Genomic DNA, 21017 nt, shown 5'->3' with positions numbered 1-21017 from the left:
ATATGGTATCTGTCTTTCTCTGTATGGCTTATTTCACTTAGCATCACACTCTCCAGTTCCATCCACGTTGCTACAAAAGGCCATATTTCATTTTTTCTCATTGCCATGTAATATTCCATTGTGTATATAAACCACAATTTCTTTATCCATTCATCAGTTGATGGACATTTAGGCTCTTTCCACAATTTGGCTATTGTTGAGAGTGCTGCTATGAACATTGGGGTACAAGTGGCCCTATGCATCAGTGCTCCTGTATCCCTTGGATAAATTCCTAGCAGTGCTATTGCTGGGTCATAGGGTAGGTCTATTTTTAATTTTCTGAGGAACCTCCACACTGCTTTCCAGAGCGGCTGCACCCATTTGCATTCCCACCAACAGTGCAAGAGGGTTCCCGTTTCTCCACATCCTCTCCAGCATCTATAGTCTCCTGATTTGTTCATTTTGGCCACTCTGACTGGCGTGAGGTGATACCTGAGTGTGGTTTTGATTTGTATTTCCCTGATAAGGAGCGACGCTGAACATCTTTTCATGTGCCTGTTGGCCATCCGGATATCTTCTTTAGAGAAGTGTCTATTCATGTTTTCTGCCCATTTCTTCACTGGGTTATTTGTTTTTCGGGTGTGGAGTTTGGTGAGCTCTTTATAGATTTTGGATACTAGCCCTTTGTCCGATATGTCATTTGCGAATATCTTTTCCCATTCCGTTGGTTGCCTTTTAGTTTTGTTGGTTGTTTCCTTTGCTGTGCAGAAGCTTTTGATCTTCATAAGGTCCCAGTAATTCACTTTTGCTTTTAATTCCCTTGCCTTTGGGGATGTGTCGAGTAAGAGATTGCTACGGCTGAGGTCAGAGAGGTCTTTTCCTGCTTTCTCCTCTAAGGTTTTGATGGTTTCCTGTCTCACATTGAGGTCCTTTATCCATTTTGAGTTTATTTTTGTGAATGGTGTGAGAAAGTGGTCTAGTTTCAACCTTCTGCATGTTGCTGTCCAGTTCTCCCAGCACCATTTGTTAAAGAGGCTGTCTTTTTTCCATTGGATGTTCTTTCCTGCTTTGTCAAAGATGAGTTGGCCATACGTTTGTGGGTCTAGTTCTGGGGTTTCTATTCTATTCCATTGGTCTATGTGTCTGTTTTGGTGCCAATACCATGCTGTCTTGATGATGACAGCTTTGTAGTAGAGGCTAAAGTCTGGGATTGTGATGCCTCCTGCTTTGGTCTTCTTCTTCAAAATTACTTTGGCTATTCGGGGCCTTTTGTGGTTCCATATGAATTTTAGGATTGCTTGTTCTAGTTTCGAGAAGAATGCTGGTGCAATTTTGATTGGGATTGCATTGAATGTGTAGATAGCTTTGGGTAGTATTGACATTTTGACAATATTTATTTTTCCAATCCATGAGCAGGGAATGTCTTTCCATTTCTTTAAATCTTCTTCAATTTCCTTCAGAAGCTTTCTATAGTTTTCAGCATACAGATCCTTTACATCTTTGGTTAGATTTATTCCTAGGTATTTTATGCTTCTTGGTGCAATTGTGAATGGGATCAGTTTCTTTATTTGTCTTTCTGTTGCTTCATTGTTAGTGTATAAGAATGCAACTGATTTCTGTACATTGATTTTGTATCCTGCAACTTTGCTGAATTCATGTATCAGTTCTAGCAGACTTTTGGTGGAGTCTATCGGATTTTCCATGTATAATATCATGTCATCTGCAAAAAGCGAAAGCTTGACTTCATCTTTGCCAATTTTGATGCCTTTGATTTCCTTTTGTTGTCTGATTGCTGATGCTAGAACTTCCAGCACTATGTTAAACAGCAGCGGTGAGAGTGGGCATCCTTGTCGTGTTCCTGATCTCAGGGAAAAAGCTTTCAGTTTTTCCCCGTTGAGGATGATGTTAGCTGTGGGCTTTTCATAAATGGCTTTTATGATCTTTAAGTATGTTCCTTCTATCCCGACTTTCTCAAGGGTTTTTATTAAGAAAGGGTGCTGGATTTTGTCGAAGGCCTTTTCTGCATCGATTGACAGGATCATATGGTTCTTCTCTCTTTTTTTGTTAATGTGATGTATCACGTTGATTGATTTGCGAATGTTGAACCAGCCCTGCATCCCAGGAATGAATCCCACTTGATCATGGTGAATAATTCTTTTTATATGCCGTTGAATTCGATTTGCTAGTATCTTATTGAGAATTTTTGCATCCATATTCATCAGGGATATTGGCCTGTAGTTCTCTTTTTTTACTGGGTCTCTGTCTGGTTTAGGAATCAAAGTAATACTGGCTTCATAGAATGAGTCTGGAAGTTTTCCTTCCCTTTCTATTTCTTGGAATAGCTTGAGAAGGATAGGTATTATCTCTGCTTTAAACGTCTGGTAGAACTCCCCTGGGAAGCCATCTGGTCCTGGACTCTTATTTGTTGGGAGATTTTTGATAACCGATTCAATTTCTTCGCTGGTTATGGGTCTGTTCAAGCTTTCTATTTCCTCCTGATTGAGTTTTGGAAGCGTGTGGGTGTTCAGGAATTCGTCCATTTCTTCCAGGTTGTCCAATTTGTTGGCATATAAGTTTTCATAGTATTCCCTGATAATTGTTTGTATCTCTGAGGGATTGGTTGTAATAATTCCATTTTCATTCATGATTTTATCTATTTGGGTCATCTCCCTTTTCTTTTTGAGAAGCCTGGCTAGAGGTTTGTCAATTTTGTTTATTTTTTCAAAAAACCAACTCTTGGTTTCGTTGATCTGCTCTACAGTTTTTTTAGTTTCTATATTGTTTATTTCTGCTCTGATCTTTATTATTTCTCTTCTTCTGCTGGGCTTAGGCTGCCTTTGCTGTTCTGCTTCTAGTTCCTTTAGGTGTGCTGTTAGATTTTGTATTTGGGATTTTTCTTGTTTCTTGAGATAGGCCTGGATTGCAATGTATTTTCCTCTCAGGACTGCCTTTGCTGCGTCCCAAAGCGTTTGGATTGTTGTATTTTCATTTTCGTTTGTTTCCATATATTTTTTAATTTCTTCTCTAATTGCCTGGTTGACCCACTCATTCGTTAGTAGGGTGTTCTTTAACCTCCATGCTTTTGGAGGTTTTCCAGACTTTTTCCTGTGGTTGATTTCAAGCTTCATGGCATTGTGGTCTGAAAGTAAGCATGGTATAATTTCAATTCTTGTAAACTTATGAAGGGCTGTTTTGTGACCCAGTATATGATCTATCTTGGAGAATGTTCCATGTGCACTCGAGAAGAAAGTATATTCTGTTGCTTTGGGATGCAGAGTTCTAAATATATCTGTCAAGTCCATCTGATCCAATGTCTCATTCAGGGCCCTTGTTTCTTTATTGACCGTGTGTCTAGATGATCTATCCATTTCTGTAAGTGGTGTATTAAAGTCCCCTGCAATTACCACATTCTTATCAATAAGGTTGCTTATGTTTATGAGTAATTGTTTTATATATTTGGGGGCTCCGGTATTCGGTGCATAGACATTGATAATTGTTAGCTCTTCCTGATGGATAGACCCTGTAACTATTATATAATGTCCTTCTTCATCTCTTGTTACAGCCTTTAATTTAAAGTCTAGTTTGTCTGATATAAGTATGGCTACTCCAGCTTTCTTTTGGCTTCCAGTCGCATGATAAATAGTTCTCCATCCCCTCACTCTCAATCTAAAGGTGTCCTCAGGTCTAAAATGAGTCTCTTGTAGACAGCAAATAGATGGGTCTTGTTTTTTTATCCATTCTGATACCCTATGTCTTTTGGTTGGCGCATTTAATCCATTTACATTCAGTGTTATTATAGAAAGATACGGGTTTAGAGTCATTGTGATGTCTGTATGTTTTATGCTTGTAGTGATGTCTCTGGGACTTTGTCTCACAGGGTCCCCCTTAGGATCTCTTGTAGGGCTGGTTTAGTGGTGACAAATTCCTTCAGTTTTTGTTTGTTTGGGAAGACCTTTATCTCTCCTTCTATTCTAAATGACAGACTTGCTGGATAAAGGATTCTTGGCTGCATATTTTTTCTGTCTAGCACCCTGAAAATCTCTTGCCAATTCTTTCTGGCCTGCCAAGTTTCAAAAGAGAGATCAGTCACGAGTCTTATAGGTCTCCCTTTATATGTGAGGGCACGTTTACCCCTTGCTGCTTTCAGAATTTTCTCTTTATCCTTGTATTTTGCCAGTTTCACTATGATATGTCGTGCAGAAGATCGATTCAAGTTACGTCTGAAGGGAGTTCTCTGTGCCTCTTGGATTTCAATGCCTTTTTCCTTCCCCAGTTCAGGGAAGTTCTCAGCTATGATTTCTTCAAGTACCCCTTCAGCACCTTTCCCTCTCTCTTCCTCCTCTGGGATACCAATTATGCGTATATTATTTCTTTTTAGTGTATCACTTAGTTCTCTAATTTTCCCCTCATACTCCTGGATTTTTTTATCTCTCTTTTTCTCAGCTTCCTCTTTTTCCATAACTTTATCTTCTAGTTCACCTATTCTCTCCTCTGCCTCTTCAAGCCGAGCTGTGGTGGTTTCCATTTTGTTATGCATTTCGTTTAAAGCGTTTTTCAGCTCCTCGTGACTGTTCCTTAGTCCCTTGATCTCTGTAGCAAGAGATTCTCTGCTGTCCTGTATACTGTTTTCAAGCCCAGCGATTAATTTTATGACTATTATTCTAAATTCACTTTCTGTTATATTATTTAAATCCTTTTTGATCAGCTCATTAGCTGTTGTTATTTCCTGGAGATTCTTCTGAGGGGAATTCTTCCTCTTGGTCATTTTGGATAGTCCCTGGCGTGGTGAGGACCTGCAGGGCACTTCCCCTGTGCTGTGGTGTATACCTGGAGTTGGTGGGCGGGGCCGCAGTCAGACCTGATGTCTGCCCCCAGCCCACCGCTGGGGCCACAGTCAGACTGGTGTGTGCCTTCTCTTCCCCTCTCCTAGGGGCGGGATTCACTGTGGGGTGGTGTGGCTCGTCTGGGCTACTTGCACCCTGCCAGGCTTGTGATGCTGGGGATCTGGCGTATTAGCTGGGGTGGGTAGGCAAGGTGCTCGGGGGCAGGAGGGGCAGGCTTAGATCGCTTCTCCTTAGGTGATCCACTTCAGGAGGGGCCCTGTGGCAGCGGGAGGGAGTCAGATCCGCTGCCGGAGGTTTGGCTCCGCAGAAGCGCAGAGTTGGGTGTTTGCATGGAGCGAGCAAGTTCCCTGGCAGGAACCGGTTCCCTTTGGGATTTCGGCTGGGGGATGGGCGGGGGAAATGGCGCTGGCGAGCGCCTTTGTTCCCCACCAAACTGAGCTCTGTCGTCAGGGGGCTCAGCAGCTCTCCCTCCCTTTGTCCTCCAGCCTTCCCGCTTTCCCAGCAGAGCTGTTAACTTATGACCTCCCAGACGCTAAGTCGCGCTTGCTGTTGGAACAGAGTCCGCCCGGCCCCTCCGCTTTTGCAAGCCCAACTCGGGGGCTGTGCTTGGCCGGCGAGCCGCCCCTCCGCCCCGGCTCCCTCCCGCCAGTCCGTGGAGCGCGCACCGCCTCGCCGCCCTTCCTACCCTCTTCCGTGGGCCTCTCGTCTGCGTTTGGCTCCGGCGACTCTGTTCTGCTAATCCTCTGGCGGTTTTCTGGGTTATTTAGGCAGGTGTAGATGGAATCCAAGTGATCAGCAGGACGTGCGGTGAGCCCAGCGTCTGGAGGTAGGCTTCTTGAGATCTTAAAACTGTGATCATGATGGAAGATGTGAAGGTCCTTAGAAATCCTGACCTACATTTACTTTTAGGGAGTGCAATGCTTATATATTATCTGAAATTGCTTTAAATCTGGACAAGACTTTGTCGACAAAGACTATTCATTACGTTGTTTTATCTTGAAAGCTTAAGGTAGACATTTTGTAAACATTGAGCAATATGTTATTGGTAAAATAAAATGATCTGATTTTCTTTATCCATTATGTTAGCATTAGAAAGAAAAATGGGTACCTGCTGGACTCAGTCAGTTAGGCATCACACTCTTGATTTTAGCTCAGGTAATGATCTCACAGTTCATGGGATAGAGTCATGTATTGGGCTGTATGCTGTCAGCATGGAGCCTGCTAGGGATTCTGTCTCTCTCCCTCTCTCTGCCCCTCCCCTCCTCACACGCACACTCTCTCTCTCAAAATAAATAAATAGACATTAAAAAAACGAAAGAAAAATAAGAGTCAATATGTGACTATGTTACATTTTTATTTTGCTAATATCCCTCAAGTCTTTATGCTTACTTAAATGAAATCTGATTTCTTTATCAAAATACCTGCTGCTGTATATATTTGCACTATTTTCCTTTCTTATGTATGCAGACTTTTATTTTTACTTTACAAAATGTTTTTCCATATGGGGAAGCTCCCATTGTTTGATTTATGGTATTAGCAAAGGGCTTGGCTTTCACCCACAGCTTTTCATTGGTTTTTGTCATTGGTGTGAACATGTGACTGACCTGTCTCCATATTGATGTTTTAAAAAAGGGTTTTTTGGGGCGCCTGGGTGGCGCAGTCGGTTAAGCATCCGACTTCAGCCAGGTCACAATCTCGTGGTCCGTGAGTTCGAGCCCCGCGTCGGGCTCTGGGCTGATGGCTCAGAGCCTGGAGCCTGTTTCCGATTCTGTGTCTCCCTCTCTCTCTGCCCCTCCCCCGTTCATGCTCTGTCTCTCTCTGTCCCCCCAAAAATAAATAAACGTTGAAAAAAAATTTAAAAAAAAAAAGGGTTTTTTTAAACGTTTATTTATTTTTGAGAGACAGAGCACGAGCAGGGGAGGGACAGAGAGAGGGAGACACAGAATCCGAAGCAGGCTCCAGGCTGTGAGCTGTCAACACAGAGCCCAACACGGTGGGCTCCAACCCACAAACCATGAGATCATGATCTGAGCCGAAGTTGGACACTCAACGACTGAACCACCCAGGAGCCCCTTATTGATGTTTTTAAATGAACACATTGGTATCTTTGAGAATTTCTTTTTATATCTTTCCAAAGAAAAAAGAAAAAAGAGTAGAACATAATTCATTATTGCATTAGTTGCTTTTTTGTTCTTTATGGTGTATTTCTAAACATTATTATTTTCTCCCACACAGGAATTGAATACCAGTTTTGAGGAGTGGGAAAAATTAATGAGAGCTCCAAATTCAGGTGCCACCGAGACTGTCATGGGGTTGATTACTCGCATGTTTAAACAAACTGCTATTGCCAAGGTACTCATTGCTGGGACATCATGTATTTGTCTTGATACAAATTATTTAATGTATTTTAATGCTTATATTTCAACAGCTTATTTGCATACTACAGCATGTCTTTGCCATTTAATTTTTTAACTCTCTTTTATGGAAAAATTCAGACATATTCAACATAAACAATGGTATAATAAACACCGTTATATTGGTCCATATACTGATCCTTTCCAATATATGGGTACACTTTGATGAGGGAGTATAATACACTTTATACTTTTTCATTTAAAGGACATAAATATATTCATCTTTGTCATCAGATTTTTCTGTGGCTTTTGCTACATAACTGCTACAAATAATGTTTTTTTTTTTTTATTTAAGTCAATCATTTTTAATTGGTATTATGTTTCTTGTTCCCTACAGAGATAGATGTGCTCATATTCTATTTGTCTAAAAGTGCAAATTAGAGGTGTTAGAGTTTTAAATCTCAGTATGAATATAAAGTAGATTCATCACACATTGTTGTTTTTACTAGCATGGTAGAACTTAGACATGCTAATGAGTGTCATTCCTTTCCAATTCTGAGATTTTTTTATAAGATAATTTTTTAAGTAAGGTATATTAAGGTATAATTTACATTCAGTGAAATTCATCCTTTTAAAATGTATAGCCTGATGAGACTTGTCCAATACATAGAGTCAATCACCAGCACCATCAAGATAAAGAATATTTCCATTACCACAAAAAGTTCTTTCATGCACCTTTATAGTCCTTTGCCTCACACCCGCCCTCTGCACCTCAGCATTCACACATCTGCCTTCTATCACTGTAGGTTTGTGTTTTCCTGAATGTTACAAAAATAGAATCATATAGTATATGGTCTTGTGTCTGGCTTCTTTCACTTAGCATAAAGCTTCTGAATACTGATCCATGTTTTTGCCTATGTCATTTCATTTTTTCCATTTTTATTTCTGAATAATATTCTAGTGTATGGATTTATTCCTTCACCAGCTAATGACCATTTGGTGTGTCTTATGAGTTTGGGCCACTGTGAGTAAAATTGCTGTGATCATTCATGTACTGATATTTATATGGACAGATTTTCATTTCCCTTGAGTAAATAACCAGGAATAGAACTGCTGGGTCATATGGAAGACACAGGTTAAATTTTATAAAAAGACTGATGAGTTTTACAATTAGTTTGTTAAGTATATACAATTTTGATTGGAATTATTTTGAATTATAAATTCATTTGGAAGAACTGACTTCTTAATACTATTGAATTTCCTGATCTATGGAAAGAGTGTCTTCTTTAATTTCTCCTAGCCTTGTTTTCTAGTCTCAGTGAATACATTTTGCTAGATTTATTCTAGTGATTTCATGTCTTTTTAGGCACTTGTAAATAGTATTTTTAAATTTAAATTTCTACTTTTTATTGCTAAATGCAGAATTATTGTCTCTTTTTATTTATTGAACTTTTGTCCTTTGATTTTGCTGAGCTCACTTATTAATGCTTATGGATTTTTGGTAAATTCTGTGGGATTTTCTGTATAGAACATCATTTTGTCTGCACGTAAAGACATGGGTGTAATCTTTTATTAATTTTTCTTGACTATTACATTGAAGGAATGCAAATACAGTTTTGAGTGGAAGCAATACGATTGAACAACTTTGCCTTGCTATCATCCATAGGGGGAAAGCATTCAGCCTTTCACCATTAATTATGATGTTATCTTTAAGTTTTTCATAGATATGCTTTCTTAGGTTCAGAAAACTTTCTTCTTTTATTGAGTTTGTTGAGACGAAAGATGAAACATGAAAATTTATTACCTGACAGAGCAAGGTTAGCATGAGGGTAGTTACCATAAAAGTGGATAAAAAGAAAATGGCTAAAATTTTAAGAAAATTATAAAGACTCGGCATGGGCTATCCTGACTATTCAGAATAAGGGTGTCTTGACACAGCAAGTCCACACTCACTCAGAAGCTTTATTTCCATTGGCCTCTACCAGGTGCTGACTAGAAGATCATAGAGCACCCCCATTAGTGGACTACTAAGTCCAGTACCTACTTCCAGAACCTTATATTAAGCAAAATTGCTTCTGGGTGCTGGTTCGTAACAAAAGCTATTTACCCATGCAGGCTAGGCAGAAAACCCTATCGAAATCAGGAACTTGCACTGTTATGAGACAGAGATCCATTATAGCTGGGGGAGAGGCAAAAACTCCAGGGAAGTCCCACCTGTAAGGCTCAGCTGGATCAAGGGGCCTGCCTTACATTGAGTTGGTACTAGTAGACTTAAGAGGTCCCCTGCCCCCTACCAGGAACTTAACACTGAGAAACCATGAAGATCAGTCTGTCAAGGGAGAGAGACATGAGTCTTCAGTGCAGGCATGTAGGGACAACTGGAGTATGCAGCTGGAATACCTAAAAAAAAAACAAAACAAAAAATCTTGGCACATACTAGCACAAGGTAGAAGCATCCTATTGCTGGGGGAGTTCAAAGTTTGTTGTGTATTGAAGGCAAATGTAACAAAAAACCTAAATATAAGGGAACCTAAATAAAACTCATTACTGACGAGATTGTCTCACTCCTTCCCACACTATCATCCTGACCACCCCCCCTCAAAAAAAAAAAAGCATGCCCATTTCTGGGTATAAGTATCAATTATCTCAGACTGTTCTATTCTTCTATATATAAGTTCTCACACATAATAGAAATTATGAAATAAACAAAAGTAATTTTTTAAAAAAATAATCCATTCTCAAGAGATAAAGCAAATAATAAAGTCAAATTGATAAATGACTTAGACTGTAGAACTATTAGACAAGGTCTTGTAGAAAGCTATGAATAATATGTTAAATGATCTAGTGGCAAAGGTAAACAGTATACATGAAAAGGTGGAGAATTTCAGAATAAATATGAATATTTTATTTAGTTTTAGTTTTTTTTTGAGAAAGAGACAGCATGCATGTGTGAGCAGGGGAGGCAAGAGAAAATCTTAAGCCATCTCCATGCTCAGCACGGAGCCCCATGTTGGGCTCAATCTCATGACCATAAGATTATGACCTGAGCCAAGATCAAGAGTTGGACCCTCGACCAACTGAGTCCCCAGGTGCCACAGCAATATGAACAATTTTACAACAGTAAAATGGAAGTGCTAGATAAAAAACAGAATTGAAGAAAAAGAAAAGTTTTTCAATCAGTTTATAAACCAATACAGGAGATAAAATATAATCATAAAAAAATCTTAAATGTCCTGGATGTTTATCCTAGAGCAATGAAAACTTTGGTTTACACAGACCCTTTATGAGTCCAAATGTCCTTCAAACAAATTGTAGTATATCCATACAATGGAATACTCAGTTAAAAGGAATTGAACTATTGGGCACCTGGGTCACTCAGTCGGTTAAGTGTCCGACTCTTGATTTTGGCTCAGGTCATGATCTCAAGGTTTGTGAGTTCGAACCCTGCATCAGCCTCTGCACTGATGGTGTGGAGCCTGCTTGGGATTCTCTCTCTCTCCTTCTCTCTCTGCCCCTCCCCTGCTATCTCTCATTCTCTCTCAAAAATAAATAAACTTAAAAAAAAAAAGAAGGAATGAACTATTGATAAACACAACAAACTGGATGAATCCAGAGGTCGCATACTGATGGAAAGAAGCCAGTCTCAAAAATTTACATATGTGACACCATTTTTTATAACATTTTCAAAACAATGGAATTATGATGGTAGAAAGTGTTATTATACCAATGCCATTTTCCTGGTCCTATGGTACTATGGTTATATAAGAAATTATCATTAGGGAAGCTAGATTAAGGTTGCACAGAAACTATTCTTTTTTTGCAACCTTTGGTGTGTCTAAAATTATTTCAAGATAAAACGTTTTAAAATGTACATATAATGGACACAATAATCTAATGACAAAAAAGAAATCTAAATTCAAAAAAGGCAGAAAAGAAAGGAAAAAGAACAACTGGCTCAATCAGAACACAACTAATAAGATGTTGGGTTTTAATCTAGTTTTATCAATAATTATATTGAATGTAAATGATCTAAACCCACCAAGTTAAATGGTAGGAAGTGTCACATCGCATAAATCATGATATCTGCAAAAAAGTTATTTTTATGTATGAAGGCTAAACGTTAAAAATAAGTGGATGAAAAAAGTTATATCATGCAAACATAATCAAAGGAAAGCTGATGTGTAAATACTGTAATATCAGATAATAGAGACTTCAGAACAAAGATTATTTCCAGGATTAAAGAGGAAATTGATAGGTCACTAAGATGACAACATAGGTTGTTCCTGAATTTGTTACTCCTCACAAGAACAATAACTCACAAGTATTCAGGAAGAAGATACCCCTAAGAGAATCTTAGCACACAGGGGTAAGGGTGAAACATCTCTTCCCTCCCCCTCTCCCCCACACCCTAAAGACCAGGACAGACCACATTATAAGGGTAAGAGAAGTGGCTACATGTTGACTGCATAGCTGTACCCCTAAGTCAATGCAGCACCATTCGAGGATATTCCCCCTGAGCCTTTGGCTCCTCCAGCAGAAAAAGAAAATCCATGGCAAAAACCAGCACCAGCAGCACCACCCTACCCCCCACCCCAGTATTATGGGTTGCCCTGCCAGAGCCACTACTTTGATCTTTATCCATGGGGATTGCAGAGAAGCTTGTGAGGCTCAATCAGTGGGAATTTGACAGTGACAGAGAAGCAGGGAGGAGCTTGCAATAACCAGCACCTAAACCTTGGCACACTGAGTTTGTACCTGCAACATCATTGTTATTATCCCAACGGGTGACTTTGCTCATGTGCAGAACCACATCAGTGACACACTCTGACCAACGAGCACAGCAGGGTGCATATCTGCTTAATTCATATCATATGAGGATTTTCACCCACCGTAGAGGCCAGTTTGCCCATGCCCAGGCAGCGAGGTTAGTCATAGCCCCACCTGCTACAGAGAATGTCTCCTGGCTACATTTGACCAGAGGGGCTAGTGAAAACATCTGGAAGTTGTGCAGCATAGTAACACTCAAGCCAAGGGGCAAGTGGGCCAAGCTGTTTGCCCCCAGAGCAAAGCCAGTTCCAGGCATGAGGATTCCTGTGCTAAGCACAGGCCTTAATTCATATCCAAGGCTGACAGTAGCTCCCAAACAGAGAGCCTATTTGGGAAATTGGGAGTAACCTAGAGCAGTCCCTCTTTCCAGCTGAGGCAAGGGTGAGACATAACTGTACCTACCCACTCTGATTCCTGGCCTCATCTGACCAGAGGGGCTAGTGAGAATACCTGAAAGCTATGTACCCCAGAAGCACCTGAGCCAGTAGAAGGGCAGGCAGAGTTGATAGTTTGCAGAGCAAAGCCAGACACCTGTTCAGCTAGGGAATTTGGGGTACAGGTCAGCTTGAGTTTAAGACAACAAAGAGCTTTACTAGCATCGTAGCTGCTTCTCCCACTGCACTCGGGCAGGGAAACAATTTATGGCCCCACTCATTAGTGAATACAGCCTCCAGTCTACCTGATCAGAAAACCTTACCAGAGCATATGGTATCTGCATAGCCCATCTAACAGCCCATGCATAGTGACTTTTGAACAGAGAATATGGCCTATGGCTTCCCTCATCTGCACAGCAAAACTGGTGGCTTCACCTGGCCAGTATATAGTCTTGCCTGATTTGGGTCCCCAAACCATGAACCTTACAGTCCCTGGGTCCTGTCTTGCTGCCCCGCCAGGACAGGGAAACGAATTCATTACTCCATCTATAACCAAACATTGCACCCAGACCTGATCATCTAGTAAGCCTGACCAGAAAATCCAGGCAAATATGGAGCCCATTCTCCAGCCTCACTTGGGTACAGAACCAAGCCAGCAGTCCTATCCAACCCTTCTCAGCCAGTAGCATATCTCCTTATCCTCAGCCTCAGAGCTCAAACAGTTGCCTTGCCACATTCATTATAATAAAATCTCTCAGCAAACAAGGAATAGAAAAGGACTTTATCATCTGAATAAAAGGCATTTGTAAAAAACTTACAATTAACATCATACTTCATGCTCAAAGACAGAATGCTATTCCCTTAAAATCTAGAACATTACAAGAGAATCTGTTCTCACCACTTCTGTCCAACATTGTTTGGTTTAACATTGTTCTTATAACTGTGTAATAAGGCTAGAAAAACAAATAAAAGGTACACAGATTGAAAAGGAAGAAGTATACAGACATGATTGTCTGCATGGAAAATCCAAGAACACTTCAAGCCACTAGAACTGAGTGAATTTATCAAGGTTGCAGGATTCATGTTCAAATACAAAAATCATTTGTAGTTTTATATACTGGCAATAAAAAATTGCAAGTTCAAATTTAAAAAATACAGTTTGCAATAACATCAATAAACATGACCTACTTTGAGATAAATTCAACAAAATATAACTGAAAACTACAAAACATGGTCTAGAGAATACAAAGCAAGCTTAAATAAATGGCAAGGTAGATCATGTTCATGAATTAGAGGATTCAATATTGTTAAGATCCCGTTTCTCTGTAAATTAACTTATATTTTCACTGCAATGCTAATCAAAATCCCTGTAGTCTTTTGTAGAAATTAACTAACAAGCTGCATGTAAAATTTATGAGGTAGCACAAAGGACTTAACTTTAGCCAAATTAATCCTGAACAAAGTTGAAAGACGCATACTGCATGATATAAATACTTAGAATAAAGTTACAGTAATTAAGACTTTGTGATAATTGGCATAAGGATAGCCATTTAGATTAGTGAACCAAAAAAGAGAGTCCAGAAATAGACCTTCATATAGATTGTCAATTGATGTTACGGAATGAGATAAGATAACTCAATAGGGAAATGATAGTCTTTTCAAAGAATAGTGTTGAGACAATTGAATATCCATAGGGGGAAAAATGAGCCTTGGACCATTGTTTTGCACCATAGATAAAAAGTTACCTGAGGGGTGCTTGAATGGCTCAGTCCGTTAAGCACAGGACTCTGATTTCAGCTCAGGTCATGATCTTGGGGTTTGTGAGATTGAGCTCTGCATCGGGCTTTGCACTGACAGCGAGAGCCTGCTTGGGATTCTTCCTCTACCTGTTTTGTTAGGAAAAAGAAAATGTAAAATACAGATGGGAAGAAAATATTTGTAATACATTTCCCCTGCTCCATTTTGCCATGTTAAAATTTTTGGTTTGATCAGTGTTCGTTGTTTACAATATAATGACTTTGTTAAACATTTCACAGTTGAGCTATAATTACATTTCTTTTGTTTGACAACTGTTGTTTTTCCAAGATTTAATAGCTGTTTTTTTCTTGTTTGCTAGCTTGCTTAGCTTTCTAAGTACTTGATACTGAGTACAAAATGCTTGCTTCTGTAGAAAGAGTATATATGAGAACCTTTTAGGTAATTTCAAATCTGTGGTGAAAAATCCTAGTTGGATGTCAGACAAGTATCAGCAATCAGTAGAAAATTGGCACCTGATTCCTAGGATCCTTGAAAGGAGCGAAAGGTGAGGAAAAGTCAGTTTTCCCCAGACTGGAAATGTTTCCAAAGATTAATGGCAGCAGAAGACCAGTCCTTGCTACCCTAATTCCTGGTGTTTAGTCGTTTTTCATTCCTTCCTGTTAGAACCTTTGTCCTCAACCACCTATGTAAACTGGAACTCTGTATTTCTATTTCTGGACAGCAGCCAGAAATAATTCATGGCATTGCTGAGTTGGAATTCTTAATACATTTTCCCCAGCATTAGTGACATCCAACAGTCAGGGTCTATAGTAACTGTAAATAATACAGTTTGTCTACATTATAGATGAAATAGACTTTGGAGGAAGTAGCTAGTTTTAGACTACTTGTAATAACGTTTCTATGAAAAAAATGTGTTTCAGAGTGCTACCAAACCAATTTATAAATGGACTTTTGGAATACCACAGATTATAAATTGGCTACTATGTTATATGCATACTAGTGTTGAGACTTTCTTTTTTTGGTTATGTGTTTTCATGACTTATTCAACAAATATTTATTGAGTGCTTGCTATCTAGCAAGGATCATGCTTGGTGATAGGAAGGAAGGAATGTTGAGCAAGATACATTGTCTATCTTTGAGGGAACTTGCAGTCTGTTGGAGAAGACAGTAAAATAAATGTTCAACTACAGCCCAGTATATTTAATGTTTAAATTAAAAACAAGATATGTTGGGAGCACTTTGGATAAGACATGTATCCCAGTCTTGAGAGTTCGGAAAAGATATCCCAAGGAATCAAGTGTGATTTAGCCAACTAGAGTAGAGGGGAAGTGAAATGGGAATCGGTTGGGGTTGATAGAGTGTATGTCAAGACAGATGAATAGTTTGTGCAAACTCACAAAGATTGGCCAGAAAAGGCATATTTAGGGAATCAAAAGTAGGTCATCATAGCCAAAACATGAAGTGTCAGGGAGGAATTCTGAGACTAGTTGAAGATCAGAGAGAGCAGTAACCCTATCATAAAGATCATAGTTTATAGTTTGTCCTAAGGGTTCTGAGCAATGAGGTAGAGAGTAAAATAGAGTAAAATGATTGGATTTGTGCCTTGGGAAAAGAACTATAGCTATGTGGAGAATGCACTGGAAGGAACAAGCCTGTAAGCAGGGAATTCAGTTGGGATGCCACACTGGTAGTCCAGGCTAACAGCAGTGACACTAAACAAAGGAAATGAAGGTAAAATAATGTTACTGGTAAAAAGTCAATTAGTGAATGATCCCAGATCATGACAATTACTTTTCTTCTTCTATATCATTACTTTTATTGCTTTGTAATATTTGTTGAGAATACAATGGGTTAAAATGAACAAATTCTTTAGATTTAGGATCAGCATAGTACTTTCCTAGGAAAAAAGGACAGATGTAAGTGGTATGGTTTGGCCAACTCTCAGTGTTTTTCTGGTATATTGCAACACCTCATTTTACTGAAAACCTTTTAAGAGAAATGCCAGTACCTTTTCTATAAAAATGATTAAACCAACCCATAATTTAAAATTTCTTGTCACTTTGGGGATGAGAGCATTCCTTAGTGCCTTAAAAACTTTTTAGAAGGCAAACTGCTCTAAACACTTTTCCATTATGCACAGAGTGCATTTCCTCTTTGCTGTCTTGCCTCAGCAGCTTCACACAGGTAGGATCCTATTTATAATATGCAGTGATGTATAATGAGGCCACTGCAGTATTCCCTGCTGCACAGGGATCAGGGCGTTGTGAGACTGAAGAGAACCTTGTCCTGTGCCAGTTCTTTTGTGTAAGAAAGGGACTCTGGCTCTAAACCAGGCACATTTGGCCTCTTGTTCTTTAGTAAGGATATGGTTGGTAATAATAAAGTGCAAATAAAACAATAATGTTATCCTTGTAGAGGAAGAGAGAGATAGTATATTAGCTCTATGGCCATGTGGTCTGGAGGAAGGCTTTAATAAAGGTGGAGACATTTCCATTTGAGAGGGAGGAGTCATGCAGGAATTTTGAGGTGGCAGGAATGGTTAAGTTTGGAATCACAGATGGAGAGATTTGCCTTAGAGAAAAGAAGAAATACCTCTCATGACAAAAAGAAAGGAAATGAGGATGAATGAAAGCAACAAAAGGTAAAAATGTTCAGATGATGAATTCTTTTTTCCCTTTGTGGTGGAGTATTTGAAAGCCAAAAGGCATGGGTTGTGATTTCGAAGAAAATAGTAAAGGTTGAAGTGGTTTTTACAGTTTGCTGGGGAAATACAGCAATAAGAGCTAGCACTTCTACCTTGGGTACCATGGGCATCATGGGCCAAGCGCTACTCCCTACATATTTTATGCACTAAGTCTTTAACTTCCACCACCGCTCCATGAGGAGTAGGTACTTTTATCCCTTCTATAGATGGAGAAACTAAAGCACAGAGTTTAAGTGACTTGCTCAAGGACTCAGATTGTAAATGATAGAGACACGATTTGAACCCGGACAGTCTGGCTCCAGAGTACATGCACTTGGCCGTCAGTGCAGTAGGATAGCTAAAAAATTTAATATTTGTTAGTGACCATGGGTTTAAAATGGTGTCTGTTTTCCTATTCATGATTTTTAAGCATCCCTGTGCAAACATGGAGAAAATTCAGAATTGAAATTTCTGTACATTCTATGTATAAAAATTTTTAACACACAAATAAGGTTTATTCATGCTTATGCTATAGTAGTACAAATTTGATGACTTTACTGACATGACTGGTAGATAGAGTTTAGAAACAGTAGATAGAGTTTAGAGTTTAGAAATGTTTTTGAAAATTGAGTTTAATTTTAAAAGAATTAGATGAGCTGTTTTGATCAATATTTTTATGATCAAACTTCCCTGAGATCAACTTTCATGAGAACAAGTTTTTTTTTAATTTTTTTTTTTCAACGTTTATTTATTTTTGGGACAGAGAGAGGCAGAGCATGAACGGGGGAGGGGCAGAGAGAGAGGGAGACACGAATCGGAAACAGGCTCCAGGCTCTGAGCCATCAGCCCAGAGCCCCACGCGGGGCTCGAACTCACGGACCGCGAGATCGTGACCTGGCTGAAGTCGGATGCTTAACCGACTGCGCCACCCAGGCGCCCCATGAGAACAAGTTTTTAATTGAACTCTTTTTTCCAGCTATCTCTTAACTTAGACAAAAAACCCAATGGGTATCTGGTGGTGGGAACTGAAACTCCCCTCAAGCAATAACACCTGCCCAGACAGAGAGCTCCCACTGGTCCAGACCACTTAGACCAGTTTGAGCTTAACCTCCAACTGAAACTTGCACAGATGGACCATGGAGTGACTCATGGAGTAGTGGACAGTTACTACCTTTACATCATTATCATTCTAAAATCTCTTCCCTAGGAGGAGCACAAGCCTCATTTACATAACGTACAATGTATGTATAGGTATGATTCCTTAAGGCACATGCATGACTTTATGCTTGCCTCTCCATACAATAACAAGGCTCCCCTTTCTAAATATTCATCCTAACCCTAAATAAAAGGAACCCACTCACCCTTGCTCAGGGACTCATGGCTTTGGAAGTTATTCCCTGTGATCTCCTTATTTGCTACAAATAAAGTTACCTTTGTGTGTCAGCTCCACCTGGTGTAGTTTCTATCTGTGACACACTAACAAGTGAAGTAATGTTAGTTCAGTTACAGAATATGTCATTTAAGTGAATATCAGCTCTCACCTATCATAGAGAGGGAGGGAGGAGAGGAGAGGAGGGGAGAAGAGGAAAGGAGAGGAGAGGAGAGGAGAGGAGAGGAGAGGAGAGGAGAGGAGAGGAGAGAGGAGGGAGAAGGGAGGAAGGAAAGGAAAGAAAGGAAGAAAAGAAAGAATGGTTGGATAAAATGATTGCTTTATTATATCTTGTTCCAAAAAGTTGTATGGAAAGGCTTAGGATCCCAGGTTCTTTTGTAAAATTGTATTGGGTAAAGTATTAAATTGAAGTTGCCCTCTTTTCCTGGTATTGTAGCCCATCTGCTTCACTGTGAAATGGACTGCTTATAGAACTCAGTGTTAAAAGATTAGATGTATTAGAAGTACTAGATTTCTATCTACAGGTATATTCATAAAGGATAAAAGTTGCAGGATATAAAATCAATGTACAGAAATCTGTTGCATTCCTATCCACTAATAATGAAGCAGCAGAAAGTGAAATTAAGAAAACAATCTCATTTACAGTTATACCAAAAACAATAAAATATCTGAGAATAAACTTAACCAAAGAGGTGAAAGACCTGTATTCTGAAAACTGTAAAACACTAATGAAAGAGATTCGAGACCACTCCAAGAAACAAACATTACATGCTCATAGGTTAGAAGAACAAATATTGTTAAAATGTCTATACTGCCCAAAGCCACTACATATTTAATGCAGTTCCTTTCAAAATACCAACAACATTTTTCATAGAACTGTAACAAACTCCTCTAAAATTTGTATGGAACCACAAAAGACCTCAAATAGCCAAAGCAAGCTTGAGAAAGAAAAACAAAAGTGGAGGTATCACAGTTCCAGACTTCAAGTTATATTACGAAGCAGTAGTAATCAAAATAATATGGTACTTGATAAAAATAGACACATAGATCAATGGAATGGAACAGAAAACCCAGAAATAAACCCACAATTATATGGTCAGTTAGTCTTCTGCAAAGGAGGGATGAATACACAACAGGAAAAGACAATGTCTTCAGCAAATGGTGTTGGGAAAATTGAACAGCTACATGTAAAAGAATAAAACTGGACTAGTTTCTTACACCATACACAAAAATAAACTCAAAATGGACCTAAATGTGAGACCTGTAACCATAAAAATCCTTGAAGAGAGCACAAGCAGTAATTTCTCTGACATTAGTCTTAGCAGCATTTTTCTAGATGTCTCCTGAGGCAAGGCAAAGAAAAGGGAACCATAAACAAAACTCAAAGTCAATCTACTGAATGGGAGAAGATATTTGTAAATGACATATCCAATAAAGGGTTACAATCCAAAATATATAAGGAACGGATACAACTCAATACCCAAAAAACTAATCCAATTAAAAATGGGCAGAAGACATAAACAGACATTTCTGCAAAGACCTACAGATGGCCAAAAGACACATGAAAAGATGCTCAACATCACTCATCATCAGGGAAATGTACCTATTAAAATGGCTGAAATAAAAAACGCAAGAAACAAGTGTTGGTGAGGATGTAGAGTAAAAGGAAACCTTTTGCACTGTTGGCAGGAATAAAAAACTGGTACAGCCTCTCTGGAAAACAGTAAGGAGGTTTCTCTTAAAAAGTTAAGAATAGAATTATCCTGTGATCCAATAATCACATTACTGGGTATTTACCCCCAAAATACAAAAACACTAACTCAAACACCCCTATGTTTCTTGCAGCATTATTTACAATAGCGAAATTATGGAAGCAGCCCAAGTGTCCATCAATAGATGAATGGATAAAGAAGATGTGGTACACATACACACACACGCATACACACAGGATATGATTCAACCATAAAAAAATGAAACCTTGCCATTTGCAATGATATGGATAGAGTTAGAGAATATAATGCTAAGTGATATAAGTCATTCAGAGAAAGAAAATTACCATATGATCTCATTCATATGTGGAATTGAAGAAACAAAACAAACAAGCAAAGGAATAAAAGGAGAGACAAACCAAGAGTTTATCGAACTCAACACCCAAAAAACAAATAATCCAGTGAAGAAATGGGCAAAAGACATGAATAGACACTTCTCCAAAGAAGACATCCCGATGGCCAACTGACATATGAAAAAATGCTCAACTTCACTCATCATCAGGGAAATACAAATCAAAACCACAATGAGATACCACCTTAAACCTGTCAGAATGGCTAACATTAACAACTCAGGCAACAAAAGATGTTGGCAAAGATGCAGAGAAAGAGAATCTCTTTTGCACTGCTGATGGGAATGCAAACTGGTAGAGCCACTCTGGAAAATAGTATTGAGGTTCCTCAGAAAATTAAAAATAGAACTACCTATGACCCAGCAGTTGCACTACTAGGTATTTATCCAAGGGATACAGGTATTCTGTTTTGAAGGGACACATGCACCCCAATGTTTATAGCAGCACTATCAACAATAGCCCAAGTATGGAAAGAGACCAAATGTCCATCGATGGATGAATAGATAAAGAAGATGTCGTGTATATATATACAATGGAGTATTACTCTGCAATCAAAAAGAATGAAATCTTGCCATTTGCAATGACGTGAATGGAACTAGAGGGTATTATCCTAAGTGAAATTAGAGAAAGACAAAATCAGATGACCTCACTCATATGAGGAATTTAAGACAAAACAGTTGAACATAAGG

At 39.0% G+C, this 21017-nt stretch overlaps 1 protein-coding gene across 2 annotated transcripts in view; it reads left to right on the top strand.

Moving 5' to 3' along the window:
• The window catches only part of ZRANB3 (zinc finger RANBP2-type containing 3), a 324584-nt gene that overhangs the window by 232542 nt on the left and 71025 nt on the right, over positions 1-21017 (top strand). For both annotated transcript variants that reach the window (XM_043573283.1, XM_043573282.1), the window contains exon 8: positions 7059-7175. In XM_043573283.1, the coding sequence (XP_043429218.1) occupies positions 7059-7175 (117 nt within the window). The remainder of the gene's footprint in view (positions 1-7058; positions 7176-21017) is intronic.

The sequence above is a fragment of the Prionailurus bengalensis genome, chromosome C1, assembly GCF_016509475.1.
Source record: "Prionailurus bengalensis isolate Pbe53 chromosome C1, Fcat_Pben_1.1_paternal_pri, whole genome shotgun sequence".
Taxonomy (NCBI): Eukaryota; Metazoa; Chordata; class Mammalia; order Carnivora; family Felidae; genus Prionailurus; species Prionailurus bengalensis.
The sequence above is the reverse complement of the archived record's forward strand: the minus strand, read 5'-3'. Positions and strand labels throughout refer to the sequence as shown.